At 36.1% G+C, this 20,276-nt stretch overlaps 1 protein-coding gene across 5 annotated transcripts in view; it reads left to right on the top strand.

Annotated features, from left to right (window-relative positions):
• Positions 1 to 20,276, top strand: part of SLIT2 (slit guidance ligand 2) — a 258,736-nt gene that overhangs the window by 181,914 nt on the left and 56,546 nt on the right. For 2 of the 5 annotated variants that reach the window (XM_036382151.2, XM_036382148.2), the window contains exons 10-17: positions 2,518 to 2,589; positions 3,220 to 3,291; positions 3,810 to 3,881; positions 5,709 to 5,852; positions 5,986 to 6,149; positions 6,914 to 6,937; positions 10,479 to 10,629; positions 16,618 to 16,692. In XM_036382151.2, the coding sequence (XP_036238044.1) occupies positions 2,518 to 2,589; positions 3,220 to 3,291; positions 3,810 to 3,881; positions 5,709 to 5,852; positions 5,986 to 6,149; positions 6,914 to 6,937; positions 10,479 to 10,629; positions 16,618 to 16,692 (774 nt within the window). Of the gene's footprint in view, positions 1 to 2,517; positions 2,590 to 3,219; positions 3,292 to 3,809; positions 3,882 to 5,708; positions 5,853 to 5,985; positions 6,150 to 6,913; positions 6,938 to 9,349; positions 9,368 to 10,478; positions 10,630 to 16,617; positions 16,693 to 20,276 lie in introns of all 5 variants that reach the window. The other 3 variants (XM_036382153.2, XM_054514636.1, XM_054514635.1) reach the window with 2 other exon arrangements.

The following is a 20,276-nucleotide window of genomic DNA, read 5'->3' as shown; positions in this document are numbered from 1 at the left end:
TTATCCTACCTAGTTAAGATCATTATATGTTTAAAGATATGTGAGTGTAGACTGGAGCCCCTCCAGCACTAGCTTATGAATCTCTCCATTTTAGACTAATAAACAGCTTTTATAAATGAGGCTTGTGATAGCCTCATGTGGGAGCATTGCTACTGCAATATCTCTTTCCCATATACCCAGAAGCATTTTTCCCTCCCTGGCAATCCAAGACCTCCTCTGCATTATGGCCTAATCCTTCCCTGTCCTTTTCACCGTCCTTCTCCTTTCCAGTTCTCTGCATGTGCCTTATGTGTTTCCCTGTACAAGGCATGTCTTTGGCTGTTTTCAGAGCTCCACATCTGATCAGTGTCAGGTGAGGCTGTCCCTGGTGGTTAGGCAGGTGGTTCCTGCCAAACAGAATGTGTAACAAGAGTGGATGGATGGCAACCATGCTCGTCATGGCTGGGGTAATTTGGTTTCTCAACTCCTTCCAGTTACTAATATGAGGAAGTTTTGTTATCTGGAGCGTTTACCTCTCCCTGATTTAGCACCTGAGTGAAAAAACTACCTTAGCTGATAACCACGCCTAATCTTTATTTTCGGTGAAAACTAAACTAAAATTTAAATGTAAGGACAGAAAATACTTGGGTATGGCCTAACTTGGTGTTGGCCTTAACTTCAGCAAGTTTTTGCTTATTCAGGTGTTTGCCTTCTGCATCTAGCCAGGTGTATAGGAGAGAAGTGACCTTGTTCCTTTGTATCCTGGTCAGCACTCCCAGGCTGATGCAAAATGTGATTCATGGGTCCAAAAGGCTCAGTCAAGGCAAAGAGTATGAATGAGCATCGTGTTCATGGAAAAAGTTTTCCATCTTGTGCCATGGGATTCCCTTCAGTGCTTAAATACACCTGAAGCCTACAGCAAGGTGACAACATTTTCCTAAAAAGGACCAAAACAGTTGTGATGAAGTGAAATTTTCTTCATCTAGAAGATTTTCATGGAGCTTTTGAGTTTTTTCCTTAAGTTCATCATAAACCATTCAACAACATATTCTGTTAATTTAAAGCATTATCAGAATAAAAAGATTTTAAGTATTAAATATATAAATATCTCTATCTGAAAGAGACTTCATGAAGGCAGGAAAAAAAAGCTTCAGTTCAACTATATCATGATCTCTTGAGAAACTTTACAAAAAGAAACAATTTCTGTTAGAATGTTTTCTTGGAAAAGCTTACTTAAAATATATGAGTTTTTTATTTACACTGTACACACACAGAGACTCATATGTCTCAATCAGAGCAAAAGTGAAACAGAAGACAGGTAATAGGACAAGAGTAAAAGGAAAAAAAAATAGGCCAGTGTTTCTGCATCTAGATTTAAAAGGTCCTTTTATCTTAAATTCTAAGGCAAGGTCCTTGTAAGTTAGAATACTGCAGTAAACTTAAATGATTTTTGAGTTATTTTCTTAAGAAGATTTTGGCATTGTCTTTATGTGCATAAATCACAGAGTTGATACCTGTGCATGAAAGAGGGCAATAGCTTATTAGATAAGCATGCTATGTAGTATGAATAATCATGGCTTTTCCTGTAGTACTTTTTGGTATAATAGTTTCTTATGTCCACATGGCAGAAATTTGCTCTACCATAACCATGATATGCTGGGGTGTGTGAGGAAGCAGCTTCTGGTTTAAGTGTCCTCATCACTGACTCTGTTTTGACTTGTTGGCACTTGGGCCACAGGTCTATATCTGCATTGTTTCCCATATGCAAACATCTACAAGTTCAAAAACTTCTTGGAAAATTGTTTCCATCAGTAAAGTCACACTTTACAGCATGGGAATTTTCAATTACAGTCACTATACATACAAAACAAACACGGTCAGTAGCATTAGCTACAAGCTGAAATTAAAATACTTGTTTAAAGAAGTTAGAAGTGTGGCTGGGCAAATCTAGTATTGTATGTTAAAGAAAATATTTTGTGTACAGTATCTAAAGAAATTGTGTGTATCTTTAAAAATATGGCAGTTGCCTTATTGCAGGTAGCAACATATATTATTTGGTCTGTAGGAACATTCCTCTCCCCATTCCCATGGTTTGCATATTTCAATTATTTCATAGAAATCTTTAGGCATTTCTGAATAAAAATTACTATGCAAATTGCTATATGTGAATAGCACATTGGGAGTAAATTAAGACTAATTCAAGATTGAAATTTTTGATGAGAATTCTGACTTAAATTTTCAAAAAATCTTATATGTTCTGAAAGTAAGTTTTCTTTTAAATATGAAATCAGAATTTGATTTTAATTTACAATATTACTCTCTACAGTTTTAAAGGTTTGGCTGGTTGTTTGGTGGGGTGGTTTTTTGGGTTTTTTTCTTTTGGTTTGGGTTTTATTTGGTAATGGAAGAAGTAAAAATTATACTGAGAAAGAAGAAGTTGTCTTCTTTGTTGAAGTCCATCCCTTCTAGTTTCTTTTGTCTTTAGATTCTTCTTTAGCTTGAGGGTTGTATAGTTATGTTGTTGCTCTTATTTTGCAGACGGTTAGAACAAAATTCAATCAAGGTCATACCTCCTGGAGCTTTCTCCCCCTATAAAAAGCTCCGAAGAATGTACGTACCGAATAACTTACATTTATTTACATATGTATGTGTGTGTGTGTGTATATATATATCCAGATAAAAAAACAAATCAAGAGGGTACAGGGGAACTGCAGTTAATGTGTGAGCACTTAGAAAGTTTGACTGCTAGAAGGCAAACTGATATGGCAGGCTAATGATTGATACCATATATTACCTTTGTCGTATTAATAATATTTGGGTTTTTAGCAAATATTGAAATAGTTTAATGTGCTTTTGCATAGAAGCAGTATGTTACTGTAGTGAAAATTCTAGTAAAAAAAAAAAGAATGAGGATTATTAAGAACTTCAGATTATTTTTGAGGCTGTATAGCTCTGGGGTTGTAGCAAGCAGAGAATTCTTTAGAAATGTACTTAAGCAATCAGGAAAAGTAAACATTTTCTCCTTTTATTCCAAGAGTTTTGAACTATATTTAACTATGCATTTTGTTTCAGTGTACTGGCAATTGCAGTGGTTTTATATTAAAATTCTTTGGCAGTGTCTCATGTAAATATTTCCAATTTCTGTCTCCCATCCATGCTTAATTCTGATTACATATTATCTTAAAGTTCATTATTTTGAAAATAGCTTGAATTAATTGAATCAAATGTTATTTGTTTCAGTGACCTGAGCAATAACCAGATCTCTGAAGCAGCTCCAGATGCTTTCCAGGGCTTACGTTCACTCAATTCACTGTAGGTATCTGTTTGACCTGTAAACAGAAACAAATTTTTCATATTCTTACAGCGAAATTATTCTGGCTTTTTGGCTCAGTGCAAAATGTTGCTATAAATTCAATCCATTCTGAAAGTTGTAATAATAATTTTAGAATGATAGTGGTAATTGAATATTCTTTTACAGTTGGACACTAATAGTGTGTGTGGTTTTTTATAAATATGTTCATGGCAAAGAGTTGAACACAACCAATCATGTATTTTATTCCCCAGTTAGTTGTTCTTGCAAACAGCAAATCCATTTAGCAGGGTCCCTTGGTAAGCCTGTAATCAGTGAGGTGCTGATTCTGCAGAGATCTTTGGGTTACACACTGTTTGGGAAAGTGTGATCCTGCTGCCTCACAGGACCACAAGGATATTGCAAGTATCAAGTGGTTGTTATTCAATTCTTTTCAGGAAAATGGGAATTTCGCTATGTTTGAAGTCAAATTCCCTGCCTTTCATAATGGTAGGTTTGTATGCTTTATTTCCTGGTACAGAGTCCTGTATGGCAATAAAATCACAGAACTTCCAAAGGGCCTATTTGAAGGACTCTTTTCCCTGCAACTGCTGTGAGTATTTTTTCTTATTTATTCTATTTTAGGATCATTCAAAAGGGTAAACATGATGAGAGAGTTATGCCAGAAGAAGAACTGGCAGGAAATCCCATACGTAAGATCAAAGTACAGTAAAATCAAATTATGCTAAAACCAAAAGAGTCAGGACTCTTGTAGGCCAGCTTGCCACTCATCCAGAAATGTGATCATATCAGTTAATGTTTCAGCCTGAAATGATTAAAATGAATTTATTCTCCCATGTGGAGTTTCTAAGGATAAAACTCACTAAGATATGATACTGTAAATGACAAATAGAATGTATATAATTGTGTGGGAACCATGGAAGTAATATTTGTGTGTTTTATAAAGAGAAAATATATAGTGGAAATGCTATGCAATTGCATTTCTAGTTGTACCCATGAAAGAACAATATTGCACCACAGTTTCATTGATGACTTCTAATGTTTACTGACACTCTGTGCAATTCTTTGAATCTGTGAACTTGAGCTGCTACGTCGTTTAACGCTTTGGAAATTTCCACATGTAACCTTTTAAACAGTTGCTGTTTAGATTTTATACTGGAATAAAGAATGTCATGATGGTAATTTTATCAAAGATTGTCAATATTTAACAGAAGAGGCTGTGCAAGTAGGTGTACCATGTAAAAGAAATGTGTTAAATAGACCATAAAACAACAGTGGTGGTTTTGAAAGAACTTGCCCCAGAATAACTGACTTGCTGAATTAGAGCCTTCTTAAAGCCTTCACACATGTTTAGAATTACCTAATGTCCAGACTTCACCATGAAGTGGTTGGCAAAATGTCAACTAATTGAAGATGGCAAAACAGCAATATATATACAAAGAAAATGCAACTTCTAGCACCACCTAGAGGTTTGCATTTTGATTGACTTTAGTCAGAAAAATAGTTGGCAGGTATGCTTTCCTGTTTTCCTTTAAAGATGCTTTAGCTACAAAATATATTTCAGATTTGGTAAAAAAATTAAGGTAAAAGACCTTTCCTAACTCTCAAGTCTGCATTAAAAAAAGACCCTATGTTAATGTGCATTGTATAGATAGTACATTTAGGTCTAAGTAAATTTCTACTTGTGTGGCAAAACTTTTTATCAGAGCATTAGGTTTCAAGTCCACCATTTAATTTCATTTCTGGCTCAAAATGGAAAGAAGTAAAAAGTATTTGGTTATAAAAATGCTTTTAATGGAATGGCTTTTTTTTCTCTTCAAAAGGACTTGGTTTAGATTGGCTTGTTTGTTTTAACACTAAAAGTCTGGGAGGTACAGGGAAGAAAAGGCTCCCTTTGAAGATGCAGAGGAGAAAGGATCCAAGACAGATTTGGATATATTCCATGCCACCAGTTTTTAGTACAACTCTGTTAATGTGGCAGCATGCTGATTAGTAACATATAATTAAAAGTGCCACTGCACATCTCTTCCAGCTAATGAACACAGTGTTCAGTTCCTTTTTGTTTGTTTATTTATTTGGCAAAGAAACTAGTTTTCCTTGAATATACTTGATTTTTTAGGCTTGTTTCTTTGCACAGTGCACAAATACCACACAGACATTCTACCAGCACATACAAGAAATGTGAATTCAGCTAAATAAATGCAAGCATTTCAACTCCAAGGTTCAAATATGCAGGAATATGTATAACCTAAATAAGATACTTCAATTCACTGAAATTCCTTATGTCATTGTCAATTATAATTTGTTACCACATCTCTTGTTCTCGTTGCAAAGGTGCAAAAGAATTGTCTATGAAAAATGCTGAAGCTGCGACACAGAACAATTTCTTTCAATTTTATAATTATCTTCCATTAAACAGATTATTGAATGCCAACAAGATCAATTGTCTGCGAGTTGATGCATTTCAAGATCTGCACAACTTGAATCTTCTTTCTCTGTATGACAACAAGCTTCAGACCATTGCAAAAGGCACCTTCTCACCCCTACGTGCCATTCAGACCTTGTACGTATGTTCTTGTTTATGGTTTTCTCAAGTATGACTTCATATTCTACAGTGCAGTAAAAGCACTGGGTACTGCTGAGACCAAAGGGAAATAATGTGTGATATTATTGGTTTTTTTTCCTCCAAATGAAAGGCATTTGGCTCAGAACCCGTTTATCTGTGACTGCCATCTGAAGTGGCTGGCGGATTACCTGCACACAAACCCCATTGAGACCAGCGGTGCCCGGTGCACCAGCCCCCGCCGGCTGGCAAACAAAAGGATTGGCCAGATCAAAAGCAAGAAATTCCGCTGCTCAGGTAATTTTCTTCATTCAGCTGCTATTTTTCCTTTATTGGCAAAAAGAAAAATAGTGGGTTTAGAAGTTCTAATGAAAGCAGCTGTCTCTCTACAGAATTATTAAACATCACAGAATTATTTTTTTTTAGTTGGTTGACTGAATAGAGGGAAATCTGGGAAGTCATAGACTGTGGGATCACGGAACGTTACTGTAGTTAACATATTTGGCACTATTTCTGAGTAACATTAAATCTAACAACATAAATGTAATATATAAAACTTCAGAATTAAATGCTAAAGTTATTCACTACAAGTATCACCGCCATAAATCATTTTTTTAAATTTCCACAGGGCTCTGGAATATGTGAAAGATCTAAAAATTTCTAAGCTAAATATGGAAACATAACATATTCCTTTTATACAGGGAGCTTACTTCATACTGAAATTTACTGTTTTCTTTTTCTAATCTTATTCCATTTCCTACTTACATTTCTTTAAATCCTAACTTTTGTCATATGGTATCCAGCTGTTCCAGGTGCATTTCACATTCTACAGTTTATTCAGTCTCAAGTGCAAATACCAGATGAAAACTGTTTTTTAATCCATGTTCCGGATACATTTATGACTATTCACACTTCGTTGTTTATCAGCTCTCATTGTGAATACACATTTTTTTCACTAAATTATCTGTAGTTAACTGCAGTCCATACTTAATCTAATAAAACTCATTCTTTGCTTGCTGACATTCAGGTGCATCTTCTATTTTTTTTTTCTCTTTATTTAGCTAAAGAACAGTATTTCATTCCAGGTAGGTTTGGCTCTGCAGTAAGATTGACTAACTGCAGATATTCTCTCCCTTTCACCCCAAAAGCAAAGTTTGTCATAGCTTTTAGGAAACTGATGCATGTGTATTAACATTAGTCATTACCTATAGCTATACATAGTTTTCCTTTGTAGACTAATAGTAATTCTGTTTTCTGAATATTAGAGCTTAGCATGCAGCTCCGTTTACCTTTTTCTGTCTCACAGATTTGCACACAACCTACCAAAATTATACCTATATTTATATTATTTAGAAGGTTGCACCTGCTAGTTCATATTTTAACTGACACTTTTACTTACCTTGTACCTTGCCTTTCTGCTGCTACTGTTTTTAAAATGTAGCTTCTGAGCTGCTTTTAAACACAGGAATCCATGCTGCCATCAAAGAGCTAGCACAACTCTAAAGACTAAACATTCTACAAATGAACGTTTTCTTGCCTTGCTTTCCTGCTCTACGCTGGCTGCACCTGCTGCTTGCTCACCCTCTTTTGTTTAGGAAATCACAGTGGAATGCTTGGAAAAGAAAGCTGATATTCTTAATTAGAGGCATTCTATGGTCACATGCATACAGTGAATCAGAAATGCTTTCCATTAAAGAAAATATGACTTTCAAGTTGGAGTGAAATAGTAATTTACACACAGCTTTAAGCTACAATAAGTCTATGATATTTTTACAAAAGATTTACCAATGTTGGACCTAGCTCTTTGAAATATGGATCTTTCTTTCTTTTACATTGCTTGTCAGTGTGTGCACTGTTTTCTTAATAGAACGAAAAAATATTCACTCACATTATATTCATAACAGATTATAAATAACAAAATAAACAAGGGACTAATGCATCTATTGATGAGTTACAGTATGTGTTTCGCAATCGGGATTTTCTGCCATGGTTTAATATCTAGAAAAATATCTACAGTAATTGATTAGGACACCACTGCACTCCTTCTTTCAAGTACTACAGGTATATCATCATTCTGCAGGCATCTTAGTTGTTTTCTCTTCAGCTGGTATGTTTAGCTCTCCTCCAAATGCTGTGTGATGTAACACTTAAATTTGCAGCAGTCATGTGAAGTAATTCAGGCCCTTATACGAATACATTGTTTTGAATATGAAGTCAAGAAAATACGAAATATAAAATAAGGCCACAATTTGTCAGCACTAGCATCCACAAAAATGTGTTAAAGCAGCAGGGGAATTCAATTTCACAAACCTGTAGTACCACTCCATTCCTTAGTGTGTAGTACAGCTGTATTCCTGCCACAGACTGACTTCTACTCAACCTTGCCAGCACAACTTTCGCTTGTGAGTTAGAAGTGTTGTCCTGCCAGCAAACGTCTTCACAGCCTGGTTATTACATGGCCACTCATGCAGTTTAGGCTTATTTACATACCCTTTAAAAAATGCTATTCCTGGGGGAGGGTGGGGTGGGAGGAAAGAAGAAAAATAATTAAATTTTGAAGATTGGGCTATATACATGCTTCTCTGTTGCTTTCTCTTTCTATCAGGTTATCAGGGAGATGCTACCTAAAAGTATTTTAGTTGTTGAAGGCATTGTCCCTGAATATTTAATTGTTTATACTGCTAACAGTGATGTACTCTGGATGCAGGAGGAAAAAAACAAAACTTATTTTTTGACTTGTTTATTGGGTATTTAAAAGTGCTAAAAACCACTTATTTATACTTAAGTGGATACTATAAAATAATCTTAGCATTTCTTTAAACACCTAAATATTTTTAGTATTTGTTTTAAATATGTCATCTGGAGATGTTGCTCCACAGACACTATGAAGTCCTAGTAAAATTTCATTACGGTAATTTGGAAGACTAAAGGTTTGCAGGTATTAAATCATTTATTTGAAAAAAATGTCATTTATCTGCTACCTCATAGAAGTACCCTGTAGTGGTTTCATCATATGGATTACTAAAACATTTACAAGTGGTAGATAACATAGTATCTGATGACTGTTGGGTTTTTTCCCCCTCCACTGAGCAGTCTGTTTCTCCTATATTTGTTTGATTTATAAAGGATTTAAGTGGCATAGCATGTATATTTGGCTTGGTGATCCTTGTGGGTCTTTTCCGACTCAGAATATTCTGTAACTCCTATATATGTTTAGGGAGCAGCTTTTAAAGGACATATTCAAAATAGTGAAGAATAATTCATGGGAGGCATGATCATCATCCTAGATGAAATCTGTAATAAACCCCAATCTTATCTTCATTTTTAAATGCTACTCAAAATGAATTATTCTTTCTTTCTGCTGAGGACAATGGCCCTAGCACTATCTTCTAATCAAATGAAAGTTAAGTAGAGAACATGAGAGCTTAGTTCATGTTTTTGTCTTAATTGGCATTACTCTGTCTTTCTTTCCTTCTTGGCTATCTTTACTTTTTCAGGAGTTCACCATTTTGGCTGTAAGTAAAGTTCAGTGTCTGAACTAAATCACAGTGTACCTCCCAGCCCTGATGCACCTTCTGCTAGTCTCAGTCTTTTCACCTTTGTCCAAGAAGAACCCACAGGTCCTTTTGGCTTCTCTTTGTTTTCTTTGTCACCCACCCTCAGTTCCTTACCAGATGTTTTTTCCTGATATGTTTAGGATGTTTTCTTTGACTGACTCTGGGAAATGGTGGAGGAAACTTTCAATGTGGTTCTTTTTTTTCCCTTTTTTTTTCTTTTTGTATAGATATTGTATTTTTATTCAATCTGTGACAGTGATACTGTTACTGTGGCACTGGACATTCAGTAATAAGAATGCCATGTCATGTAAGCAAGTATTAAACTTCAAATGCTTCTGTAATTTATACCTACTCCCTCCTCTTTTCCCTTGCTCTTATCCTTGGCCTAATGGATGCAGTTTTGATAATGTAGCGAGATTTTCTGTTGTGCTTGATCTAACCATGTGGTTGTGAGGTATGAGTAAAACATGGTTCTGTCAAGCACCATGGAACGTCACGCAGCTTTCTACAGCATGGCAAGCTGCTGAGGCTTAAGTCAGGATCACACATTTTTTAAATTAAAGCTGAAAACAGGGCTTTCAACTTATTTGTTGAGATGATGTGGAGTATCGGGACTATAAAAACAAAAAAATCACAGAGGTTAATGAAGTCCAGTCAACAATACAAATTTGTAACCAGAGAAAAGGTGGCATTCAGGATCTATTTATTCTTGATACAGAGAAAGAAAACAAATTCTAAAACAAACAGAGGCATTTGTTTGATTAGCTATAAACAAGGCTAGATTGGCTGACAACATAATCAGCAGAAAGTACAGCTGTGAAAAGCTCAAGTTAATGTTATCCTGCTATGTGAAGTTGGTCTCAGTTTCTTTTTCCAGCATATCTTAAGTCCCTATATTTAACCCTCTCTTGAAGCCCTTGTGTCTGTTCAGTATCACGAAGTTTATCATGCATTTCCCAAGTTGCCCACCCGTTATCTGCATTGCAGACGTCTTTTCAACCCTCTCACAAGAAGAAAATCTTATACGTTATTGACTTAGTTTCTGTGTTTTGACTTTAATCTTCTACAGGCACTGAAGATTACAGATCCAAATTAAGTGGAGACTGCTTTGCAGATTTGGCTTGCCCTGAGAAATGTCGCTGTGAAGGAACCACAGTGGACTGCTCCAATCAGAAACTCAACAAAATTCCTGATCACATTCCCCAGTACACAGCAGAGTTGTAAGTTGAACCCATAATAAAAGATTGTTTACTTATGGAGAAAAACTAAAATTTTTAAATATGAAACCACAGCTTTACTTTTTTTGGACAGCAAAAATTGAAAGTAACTTCCATGATGCACTTCAAAGGCTTAAATATTCATAAAAATTATTCATGCATTATTTCAATACCATGTGGCCCTAAAAATCTATGATAAAGAAATAAAACAACTATTCTATATTTCTAGTTCTTCAGGACCTGAGGAATCCACTTTGACTTTTTTCAAAGGTAGTGGGGTTTATTTTAATTTTAACTTTTAACTGCAGGAGAAAGTAGGGCATCCAGTAACCAGAGAGGTCTGTCTTAAAAAGTGCTACCTAGATGTTTAAAAAGACAGAGATGATTCTTTTTATGCAAAGTACACATTATGTTTGTTGGACAGGAGACCAGATGAAGATAAAGCAGACAAACAGATCAGAGTTAAGAAGATGAGATAATAGTATAATGAATAGAGGTGGGGAGAGAAGGACTCAGAGATTATTACTTGCTTGACAAGTGCCATATGGGAATTATTTTTAAGCATTACAACTGAAGTAATCTTCAAGGAGGGAGCGAAAGATAAAATTAAGACAGCTTTACAAGATTTCTCCATGTGCAAAGAATAGTATAAAAGGGAATGAAGAGATGGTTGAAGGATTGGCAGAAAGGTAGATGAAAGTGACTGTCATTGCAGAGCAAAGGTGGAAGGAAATAGCTGTTTTCCTAGGAGATTCAGTTTAAAGAACAAGGCAAAATGTTGAGGGACAAAAAAAGGGGCTTTGATTTGACATAGTAAAGCAGTGTAGAGATGTGGAGACAAGATTATTGTGATCAAGTTGTCACCTGCAGGGGTGAGATGAGCACCAGGATGGCACACTTCTTTAAAGAGCAGTCCACAGCCGTCATCAAAGAAACACTGTGGCAATCAGATATGAAATAGTGAGACTATTGTTAAGTATTTGAACGTCTGGACAGGAAAAGAGATTTAAAACTGAAATATTTTTGAAACACAAATGGAGACTTTTTTCTGTCTCTAATCTGGGAGAGGGAGTTTAACTTAGTATTATTATTTTCTGTGCTGGTTTTGGCTGGGGTAGAGTTAATTCCCTTCACAGTGGATAGTATGGGCTTATGATTTGGAATTGTGCTGAAAGAGGGTTGATAATATGGGGACGTTTTGGTTCTTGGTGAGCAGGATTTACACAGAGCCAAGGCCTTTTCTGCTTTTTGTACTGCTGTGCTGGCAAGGAATTTGGGAGTACATGGGAGGTTGGGAGGAGACACAGCCAGGACAGGTGACCCAAACTGACCCAAGGGGTATTCCAGACCATGTGACATTGTGCTCAGTGTATAAAGGGGAGGAAGAAAGAGGAAGAGTGGGGCATTTGGAATGATAGTCTTTGTCTTTTCAAGACACTGTTACAATTGAAGGAGCCTTGCTCTCATGGCTGAACACCTGCCTGCCCGTGGAGAGCAGTGAATTAATTTCTTTTTTTTCTTTACTCGGCTTTTGATTTCCCTATTAAACTGTCTCTATCTCTACCCATGAGTTTTCCAGCTTTTACCCTTCTGGTTCTCTCCCTGATCCTGATGGTGGAGGAGAGAACAAAGTATCTGTGTTGAACATGGTGTCTTGCTGGGTTTAAACCACAACATGTTCCTATTACAAATCTGAAAATTACAATTCAAGAAAAAAAAAAAAATGATACAGTCTTGTGTGAAGGGAGATAGAATTCAGTGGAGAAATACATTTTATGTTATCCAATATGTTGAGATACAATTGTTTAATTTAAGAATAAAAACTGATGGAATAAGTAACAGGTTAAAGTGTGGGAAGAAATCATCAAGTAGTGGTTGTGTAAATGAAGTTACTGAACCAAGAAAAGAGGAATGGAGTTGTTGACATTATTAAGCATGCATTACTTTGATATTTAGGAGGAATCATGTTTAATTGTATCTTCTCTGAAGAAATTATAATTTTAATTTAGCATTTTAATTGTTTTTTTAGATTAATTTATTTGCATGTGGAAGATATACTGTCAGGTGTTTTCTTTCTATAATTATGGTTCCTACATGTTAAATTCAGAAGGAATAATGAAATAATCAAGCCTCATCTACTCTATATACTAAACACTCAAATTTCAGTTGACAAATTTTTTTTTATTAAATATGAAGCTACAGCACTTCTTTCAGAAAATATTCAGTCTTATTTGAAAGTGTTAGTGGATTAAAAAATCCACCATTCCCCTGAGACTGTTACAGAATTTGTTTTCTTTCACTTCTGTTAATTTTTTTTTTAATGGGAACTTTTAGTTTTAGATGTACTCTACCTCTCTTCAGTTTCCATTACTGCTTCCTTTATATTTTTTTGCATTAAAGAGCCCTTCTCTTTCCAGCAGTCTATCCAAGTTAGATGGTGCTTAACTGTAACAAAGTCATTATTCAGCCTTCTACTTGATAGGCTGTACAGATTGTTCTTCAAGGCATTTGATGTAATAAAAATTTCAAGTCTTGCAAATATTCCAGAGAGGATAGAGAAATTATGTCTTCATTTTTTTTTACTTCTGCTAAAAATCCATTTGCTCTAGCCAAATACATTAGTTTGGTTTTTGCCTCACTGATACAAAAGTTATAGCTCTTCCTCTTGTTTCCTCCTGTCCTGGTCTTTGATGCACTTTGTTGTTCATCCTGAGACTTCCTAGTCTAGATCTAGGACCATTCTTTGATTTCCAGTTTGCATATTTACTGGCCTGTATGAGAATAGCAGCTAGTTAGCCTTCTTTTTTTTTTTTTATCCACAAAATGTGATATAGAAACAGTAGTTAGAGACAAATTACATTGATGCTTCTTTAGGTGGTGAGGAGACCTAGACTAATTTCTGCAGGGTGATGCTTGGAGTTGAATCTCAGCTTGGAAATGAAGATCAAAAGGAAAAAAGTCCAAAGGAGGGCAACAAAGATGGTGAAGGGCCTTGAGGAGAAGCCATATGAGGAGCAGCTGAGGTCCCTTGGCTTGCTCAGCCTGAAGAGGAGCTTGAGGGGAGACCTCATTGCAGTTACAACTTCCTCATGAGGGAAAGAGGAGGGCAGGCACTGATCTCTGCTCTGGGGTGACCAGTGACAGGGCCAGGAACTGGACCCAGTGATCTTTGTGGGTCTCCTCCAACTCAGCATATCCTGTGAGTCTCTTAAAAAAGTGTCTATTGTGTAAATTGCAACAGCAATAATACCACAGTGAAAAAACCCTGTTTCCTCCAAGAAGCCGTTTTTAAAAAAAATTTAGAAAATATTAATATAGCTCAAGACAGATACTTAATTGTAAAAGTTAAAAAAATTATAACTAGACCAACTAACTGCTGTTCTCACTTCCCATTTTGTCCCTTGCTCACTGTCTTCCAGAGAAACATTGAATGATCTGTCTAATCTGACAGTAAAGTATTTGATGTAAAGTACAAGTCTGTAATTGCACCCCAAAAATAAAATATTTTTCAGGTAGCTTTCTAAAATGTAGGAAAATGCAGGAAGCATTTCAGAAATCACTCAAAATGAAGTCCCCAGGAGAAATGCTAAATAAAAAATAATTTCAGTCTTATATGCTCAATTTTTATAATGATTTTACAATAGATGATCACCTAACAAGGTAGGTTTAGAAAGCACGACTATCACTGCAGTATATAGGCTTCAAGGAAGGTTCAAATATTATTCAAAAACATGCACTATCTTAGCCATTGTGTTACTAAAACAGCCAAAAGCATCAAATAATCCAGACAAACAGAATATATAGACATTAAGATCAAATGCTTCTGTTTATTTTTGATTTTGAGAATGGTATTTCAGTACTTTATTTCAATAAACCAGGTAAAAGTAATTTTAAGATCATTTTCTTGATCTAGTGATGGGTAATAACTACAGTTGCTGTCTTTACCAGTGAAGAGCACTGGGCTCAAAAAATAATATTAAGATACAGAATGGAGATCCCATCACATCTGTAAACTTTCCAGTTATCTGTAATAAATTTGATCCCATTGTATATGGACTAATTTAAATAAAATAAATACAATTTAAATAAAATAAAATTAATATTCTACCTATGACATTAGATAGAACTATTTAGTACTGGAAGTACAAGATTGAGGCATAAACAGCAAATAGGTCAAGAAAAAAGAATGTGGTTATCACACACCATAAAGATGAAGGAGTGCTATTGGGCACTAATGCAAATTTCATTTCAGGATATATGTATAGGAATGTAGAATGTAAATTACAGGAAATAATTATTGTACTGCGCATAGCAATAGTAAAGGATCAGCTGGAATACTGTGCTCAAGACTTCATTTTTCAAGATGGATATAATTGCTTGGAATAAAATTCAAGGAGAACAAGAATCATAGAAAAGAATACTGGAAGGGTTGAAGGCATTTGTGTGAAAGAAACTTGAGGGAGAGACAAAGTAAATTACTTCTAACAGGTAAAAGATTGTTGCAAAGGATAAATTATCAAATTATTTGCATTTTTCAGTGGGGTTAGAAATGTTTGCAGTAGAGTAAGTAAGTGTTATTAAAATCAGTTAATGTTTTCATTATCAAGTCATTCTAGATGGTATAACACTTGAAAAGTATTTGAAGATGTCAGCATTTATAGAATGGTCAGTGGTTCTTTTGTTGATAGATAGGGTAAAGAAAAGTCTGTTTAGAGTGAAGAAATAACTTTATTAATTTAGAATATGCAAGAGTATTTTTTTTGGTCCCCCTAAAAATCATATTAAGTCTGATTTTTAGAGGTGATAGCATCTTCAGAAATTCATGTTCCTTATAGTTTAGTGTCCAAATATATATATATATCCAAAAAACTTCTGTCTTCTTTCAGTTTGGTTCCATGTTGAAACTGTTGTACAACCATACCTTCAGATTTACAACCTTCATTTCCCTTCTGGCTATCAATGAGAATGAACAGAAGGGAAGGATGAACGAACAGCTTTCTTTAATTTTCTAGTTTGTTTTTTTTTTTAAACTTGTCTTGCAATAAGGCAATTCTGAAAAGCATTCTGGGTTTACAATTGTGCTGAATTTCATTTCACAGTGATCTTGTCAGTCCTATCTTCTCCTTCCTATTTAAGATTTCTAAAGAAATGCTGGACAGACTCCCTTCCTTAATAATATGGCTCTATTAGAGCATATAAAGGATCTAAGACTCATAATTTCCGTTTTCATTTCAAGAGAGGAAATAGGGAGTACTGGGTCAATGCAGGTATTGTTTGAAATGTAGATGGTCCCCCAACATAGCTGCTGTTAAAGGTATACTGTACTGTAAGCCTTGCAGGAAAGAGAAATGCCCAGCTATTTGTATATTTGTGTTTGTCACTCATTGCATACCTTCTTACAGGGTATTTAATGCTGCCTTAAACAATGTATGTGTGCCAGCTGTAGTGGTATGAAGATAAATCATGGAGAGGGAAGTGTTTTTAAATTCATGGGAAGACCTATGCGGTGGGTTTCATTCCCTACTCAAAAGGAGAGTAATTCTTTCATTCTTGTAAATAGTGTTCTGTGAGTACCTCCAGATGTCTGGCAGACTCCACCTGATATCCTTTTAAGAACTGAAGACTAATCTTCGGTGGTTTATATGTCCTTCTAAAGACTTTTATTTATAAGTTGCCATGGAATCCTCCCTTAGTTACGTTCTTGTTTGAAAATTAAAAACACATCTTATATTCCTTTTCAGCTTTAGCTGTGCAAAGTTCTGTGATCAGGTTTTGAAAATGTCTTATGTATGCCTAAGTTTAACTAATGAGAATGTTCATTCCCAGGAATTATCAAAATTAGAACTGTCATTATATAAGGAATTGTTCTGCAGATACCAGTTAAATATCAGATGTTCAGGGAAGCCAGACTGAAAAGTTCACATAATGTGGAACATTCTGTATCAATCCCTGTATAATTTTTTTTTCTGAAATTGCTGTAATTTTTTTTAGGCGACTAAATAACAATGAATTTTCAGTCCTGGAAGCTACTGGAATCTTTAAGAAGCTTCCTCAGCTGCGAAAAATGTAAGTGCAAATTCAATGACCTTGTCTATTCAGATAGTGTATTAGCGCCTTGCTGTGACTCTCCACCTTTCTTAGTTCTAATCTACAAAAGATTCAGTTTATTCCAATCAAAAATCAAGAATGGGTTTAAATTAATCCCTGAGGTAGGTCAGAGTTGGCAGCTCTCGTGTATGGGGCTTGGCACTGCCAGCAGCCACTTCCCATGGTGTATAGCTCCAGCACCTTCACAGCAGCATCCAGCCAGCTGGTCTCTTATGCAGCCACAGCAGGGAGCTCACAGTATAAGCTGCTTAGAAGAGATTCCAGTAATCTTTTGTAACTTCCTGTATTATTCTCTAACCAGACAATTTTGCCTCTTTCAGCACATTAAGGGCATGCCATTGATTCTGTGCTTCATTAAACGGTCATTAGGTGAGGGGAATATCAAAATTTAAATGACTGAGAAAAAGTGGTTTGATAGGTCATCCATGTAAGTCCATGTTAACAGTTAATGTTCTAAGAGTAGTTTATAATCTTACCAATTGCAAGTGTTGCTAGAAATAAGACTATGAGAAGCTTTTCTTTAGCTTATGTAAAAGACACATTTGAAGGTAGATAATTTAGTTAGACTTTGTGAATCTGTGCTCAATCATTTCAGGTTTTAAACCAAACATAAATAGTAGTGAAGAGAAGAATGCAAGTAAAAACAGATTAGTAGTCACCTTGAGACTACCATTTGTAACAGAGCAGTATTAGTGATCAAAATCTTAAGGGAGCAATAGTATTGCTTCAACTATTGTTACCCTTAACCAGATCTGTGATGGTGTGGTCACAATTAGTTAAATATTGATTACTGATTTTTTTTGATTAAAATATTTTAAAGCCCCAACAATATAAAATGAACTTGCCTTTGACCTCTCTACTTGAGTACACCTTACCACTTTGAACTGGGCTGAAACACTTAGAAAAAAATGTAGCAATGTCTGGCACAACAGTTTTCTGGTGCTATGCAGTAGATACCCTGTTTTCCTCAATCTTCAAGAATCAGAATCTCAGATTAGCACTTTTTACAGCTGCAGTGTACTTTGGAAATATCAAGTATCAATATGAAGCATCAGTGGACAAGGGAAGGGCTGTAGATGTCATTTATCAAGACTTCTCTAAAGCCTTTGACATGGGCCCCCGCAGCATCCTTCTCTCTAAACTGGGGAGAGATGGGTTTGATGGGTGAACTTAGATGGATAAGAAATTGTTTGGACAGCAGCATCCAGAGGGTAATGGTCAGTGGCTCAGAGTCCCAAAGACATCAATGACAAATGGTGTCCCTTAAGGACCTGTATTTAATGTCCTCATCAATATATAGTGAAAGTTGTCCCTGCCTACAGCAGAGGAATTGGAACTAGATAATATTTAAGGTCTTTTGCAACCCAAGACATTCTATGATTGCAGGATTCTATGAAATAAATAAACGGCTTGATGTGTCATACATGCACATGCATACACATGCATTTATACATATATCAGATCTTCATATTTAACAATATTTCTTTTAAATTGAGAGGTGTTCAAGACAAAAGGGGAAAAAAAAGCATGAATATTAATCAGTCTTAATGTAGCTGTCTGTTGGAACTTCCAAAGGCTTTAAAATCTGTTTAATTAAATAGGGAAAAAAATGAAAAAAAATATTAATGAAGAGTTAACTATTTTAATAATACTGCTCCATAACTTCCTAATACAGTTATCAATTGTTACAACATTCTTCCATTGAGAGAATAATAGAGTGACTGCTTAAGCATCACTGGAAGAAAGTGAAGTACTGATGTTGCAGAGACACCAATATGAGTGAATTCTGTATTTCTGTGAAGCTCATATTTCTTCTGGAGGTTTAAAATAGGTGCAAAGATCTTTCTGCACAGATGACATTGAAAAATTGAAGCCTGAATGTTTCATTGATTTGATGCTTCATCAGTAATAAAGCATGTGTATGCACTGCAACATTGATTAGCTATGCAACATTAATCTTTAAAATATCTGTGTGAAGTGGGTGAAGTAGTATCCATGTTACAGCAAGAACAAAAAGGTTTTAGGAAACTGAGGGCTTGACATTGACAAGCCATCTGAGATTAAAAATAATGAGTTTCTTGCTTCCAGTCTTCCACAGCACCTTGCAGACTGAACAGCTCCACTGTGAAACTAAATGAAAGCCTTAACTGTGGATGTTGTCTACTTAGACTTTAGTTAAGCCTTTGACACCATTTCCCACAGCATTCTCCTGGATAAACTGGCTGTTCATGGCTTGGACAGACATATACTTCACTGGGTAAAAGAATGGCTGGATGGCTGGGCCCAGAGGGTAGTGAATGAAGTTAAATCCAGTTGGCAGACAGTCACAAATGGTGTTCCCTAGGGCTCCGTATCAGTTGTGTTTAATACGTGTGTTGATAATCTGGATGAGAGGATTAAATTCACTCTCCACAAGTTTGCAAATGACACCATGTTGGGTGGGAGTGTTGATCTGCTGGAGGGTAGGTAGGTTCTGCAGAGGGATCTGGACTGGCTGGATAGATGGGCCAAGGCCAACAGTATGAGATTCAGCAAGTCCGAGTGCCAGGTCCTACACTGACATAACATCCCCAGGCAGTGCTCAGACTTGGGGAAGAATGGCTGGAAAGCTGCCCAGCAGAAAAGAATCTGGGGATGCCAGTCAACAGCCAGGTGAACATGAGCCAGCATGTGCCCAGGTGGCCAAGAAGACAAATGGTACCTGGCCTGTATCAGCAATAGTGTGTCCAGCAGGACCAGGGCAGTGATTGTCCCTCAGTGCTTGTCATTGGTGAGGGCACATCTTGGGTAGTTTGTTCAGTTTTGGATTCCTCTGTACCAAAAAGACACTGAGGTGCTGGAAAGGGTCCAGAGAAGGATAACAAAGCTGCTGGAGGGTATGGAGCCCAAGTGTGATGAGGAGCAGCTAAGGAAACGGGTTGTTTAGCCTGGAGAAATGGAAGTTCAGTGGGGACCTTCTCGCTCTTTACATGTATCTGAAAGGAGGTTGTAGTGAGGTGGGGGTTGTCCTTTTTGCCCAGGGGACAAGTGACAAGATGAGAGGAAATGATATCAAATCACAGGAGAGGAGGTTTAGTTTGGTTTCTCCATGGTTGTCAAGCAGTGGAACAGGTCACCCAGGGAAGTGGTGGTGTTGCCATCCCTGGAGAAATTTAAAAGATTTATGGATACATTTTTGTAATGGACTTTGCAGTACTGGATTAGATGCTTGGACTTGATGATATTAAAGGTCCTATCCCACCTAACTGATGAGATGATTGTGTACTTCATCACAGGCAAGGTGTAGGTTACATTTCAGCTAGTCTAGAGAGAGTAGTCAGCACTGAAGATTAAGCCACAACTTCCTGGGTTTTTTTCCTAACAAATATTATCTTTCTTGTTTTGAATGAATTAAACACCGTTCTAGAAATTGCATCAAATAATGTTTGATTTTCTTCCCAACACCATTAATTCCATCAAATAGTCTTCAGCTTTACTTCCATTCACTTTGTCTCAGGGAGGTTTTAAGATATTTTTAAAATTCAGTAGTGTATTATAACACT

The sequence above is a fragment of the Molothrus ater genome, chromosome 4 (assembly GCF_012460135.2).
Source record: "Molothrus ater isolate BHLD 08-10-18 breed brown headed cowbird chromosome 4, BPBGC_Mater_1.1, whole genome shotgun sequence".
Lineage (NCBI taxonomy): Eukaryota > Metazoa > Chordata > Aves > Passeriformes > Icteridae > Molothrus > Molothrus ater.
This window is presented reverse-complemented; position numbering and strand designations above follow the sequence as displayed.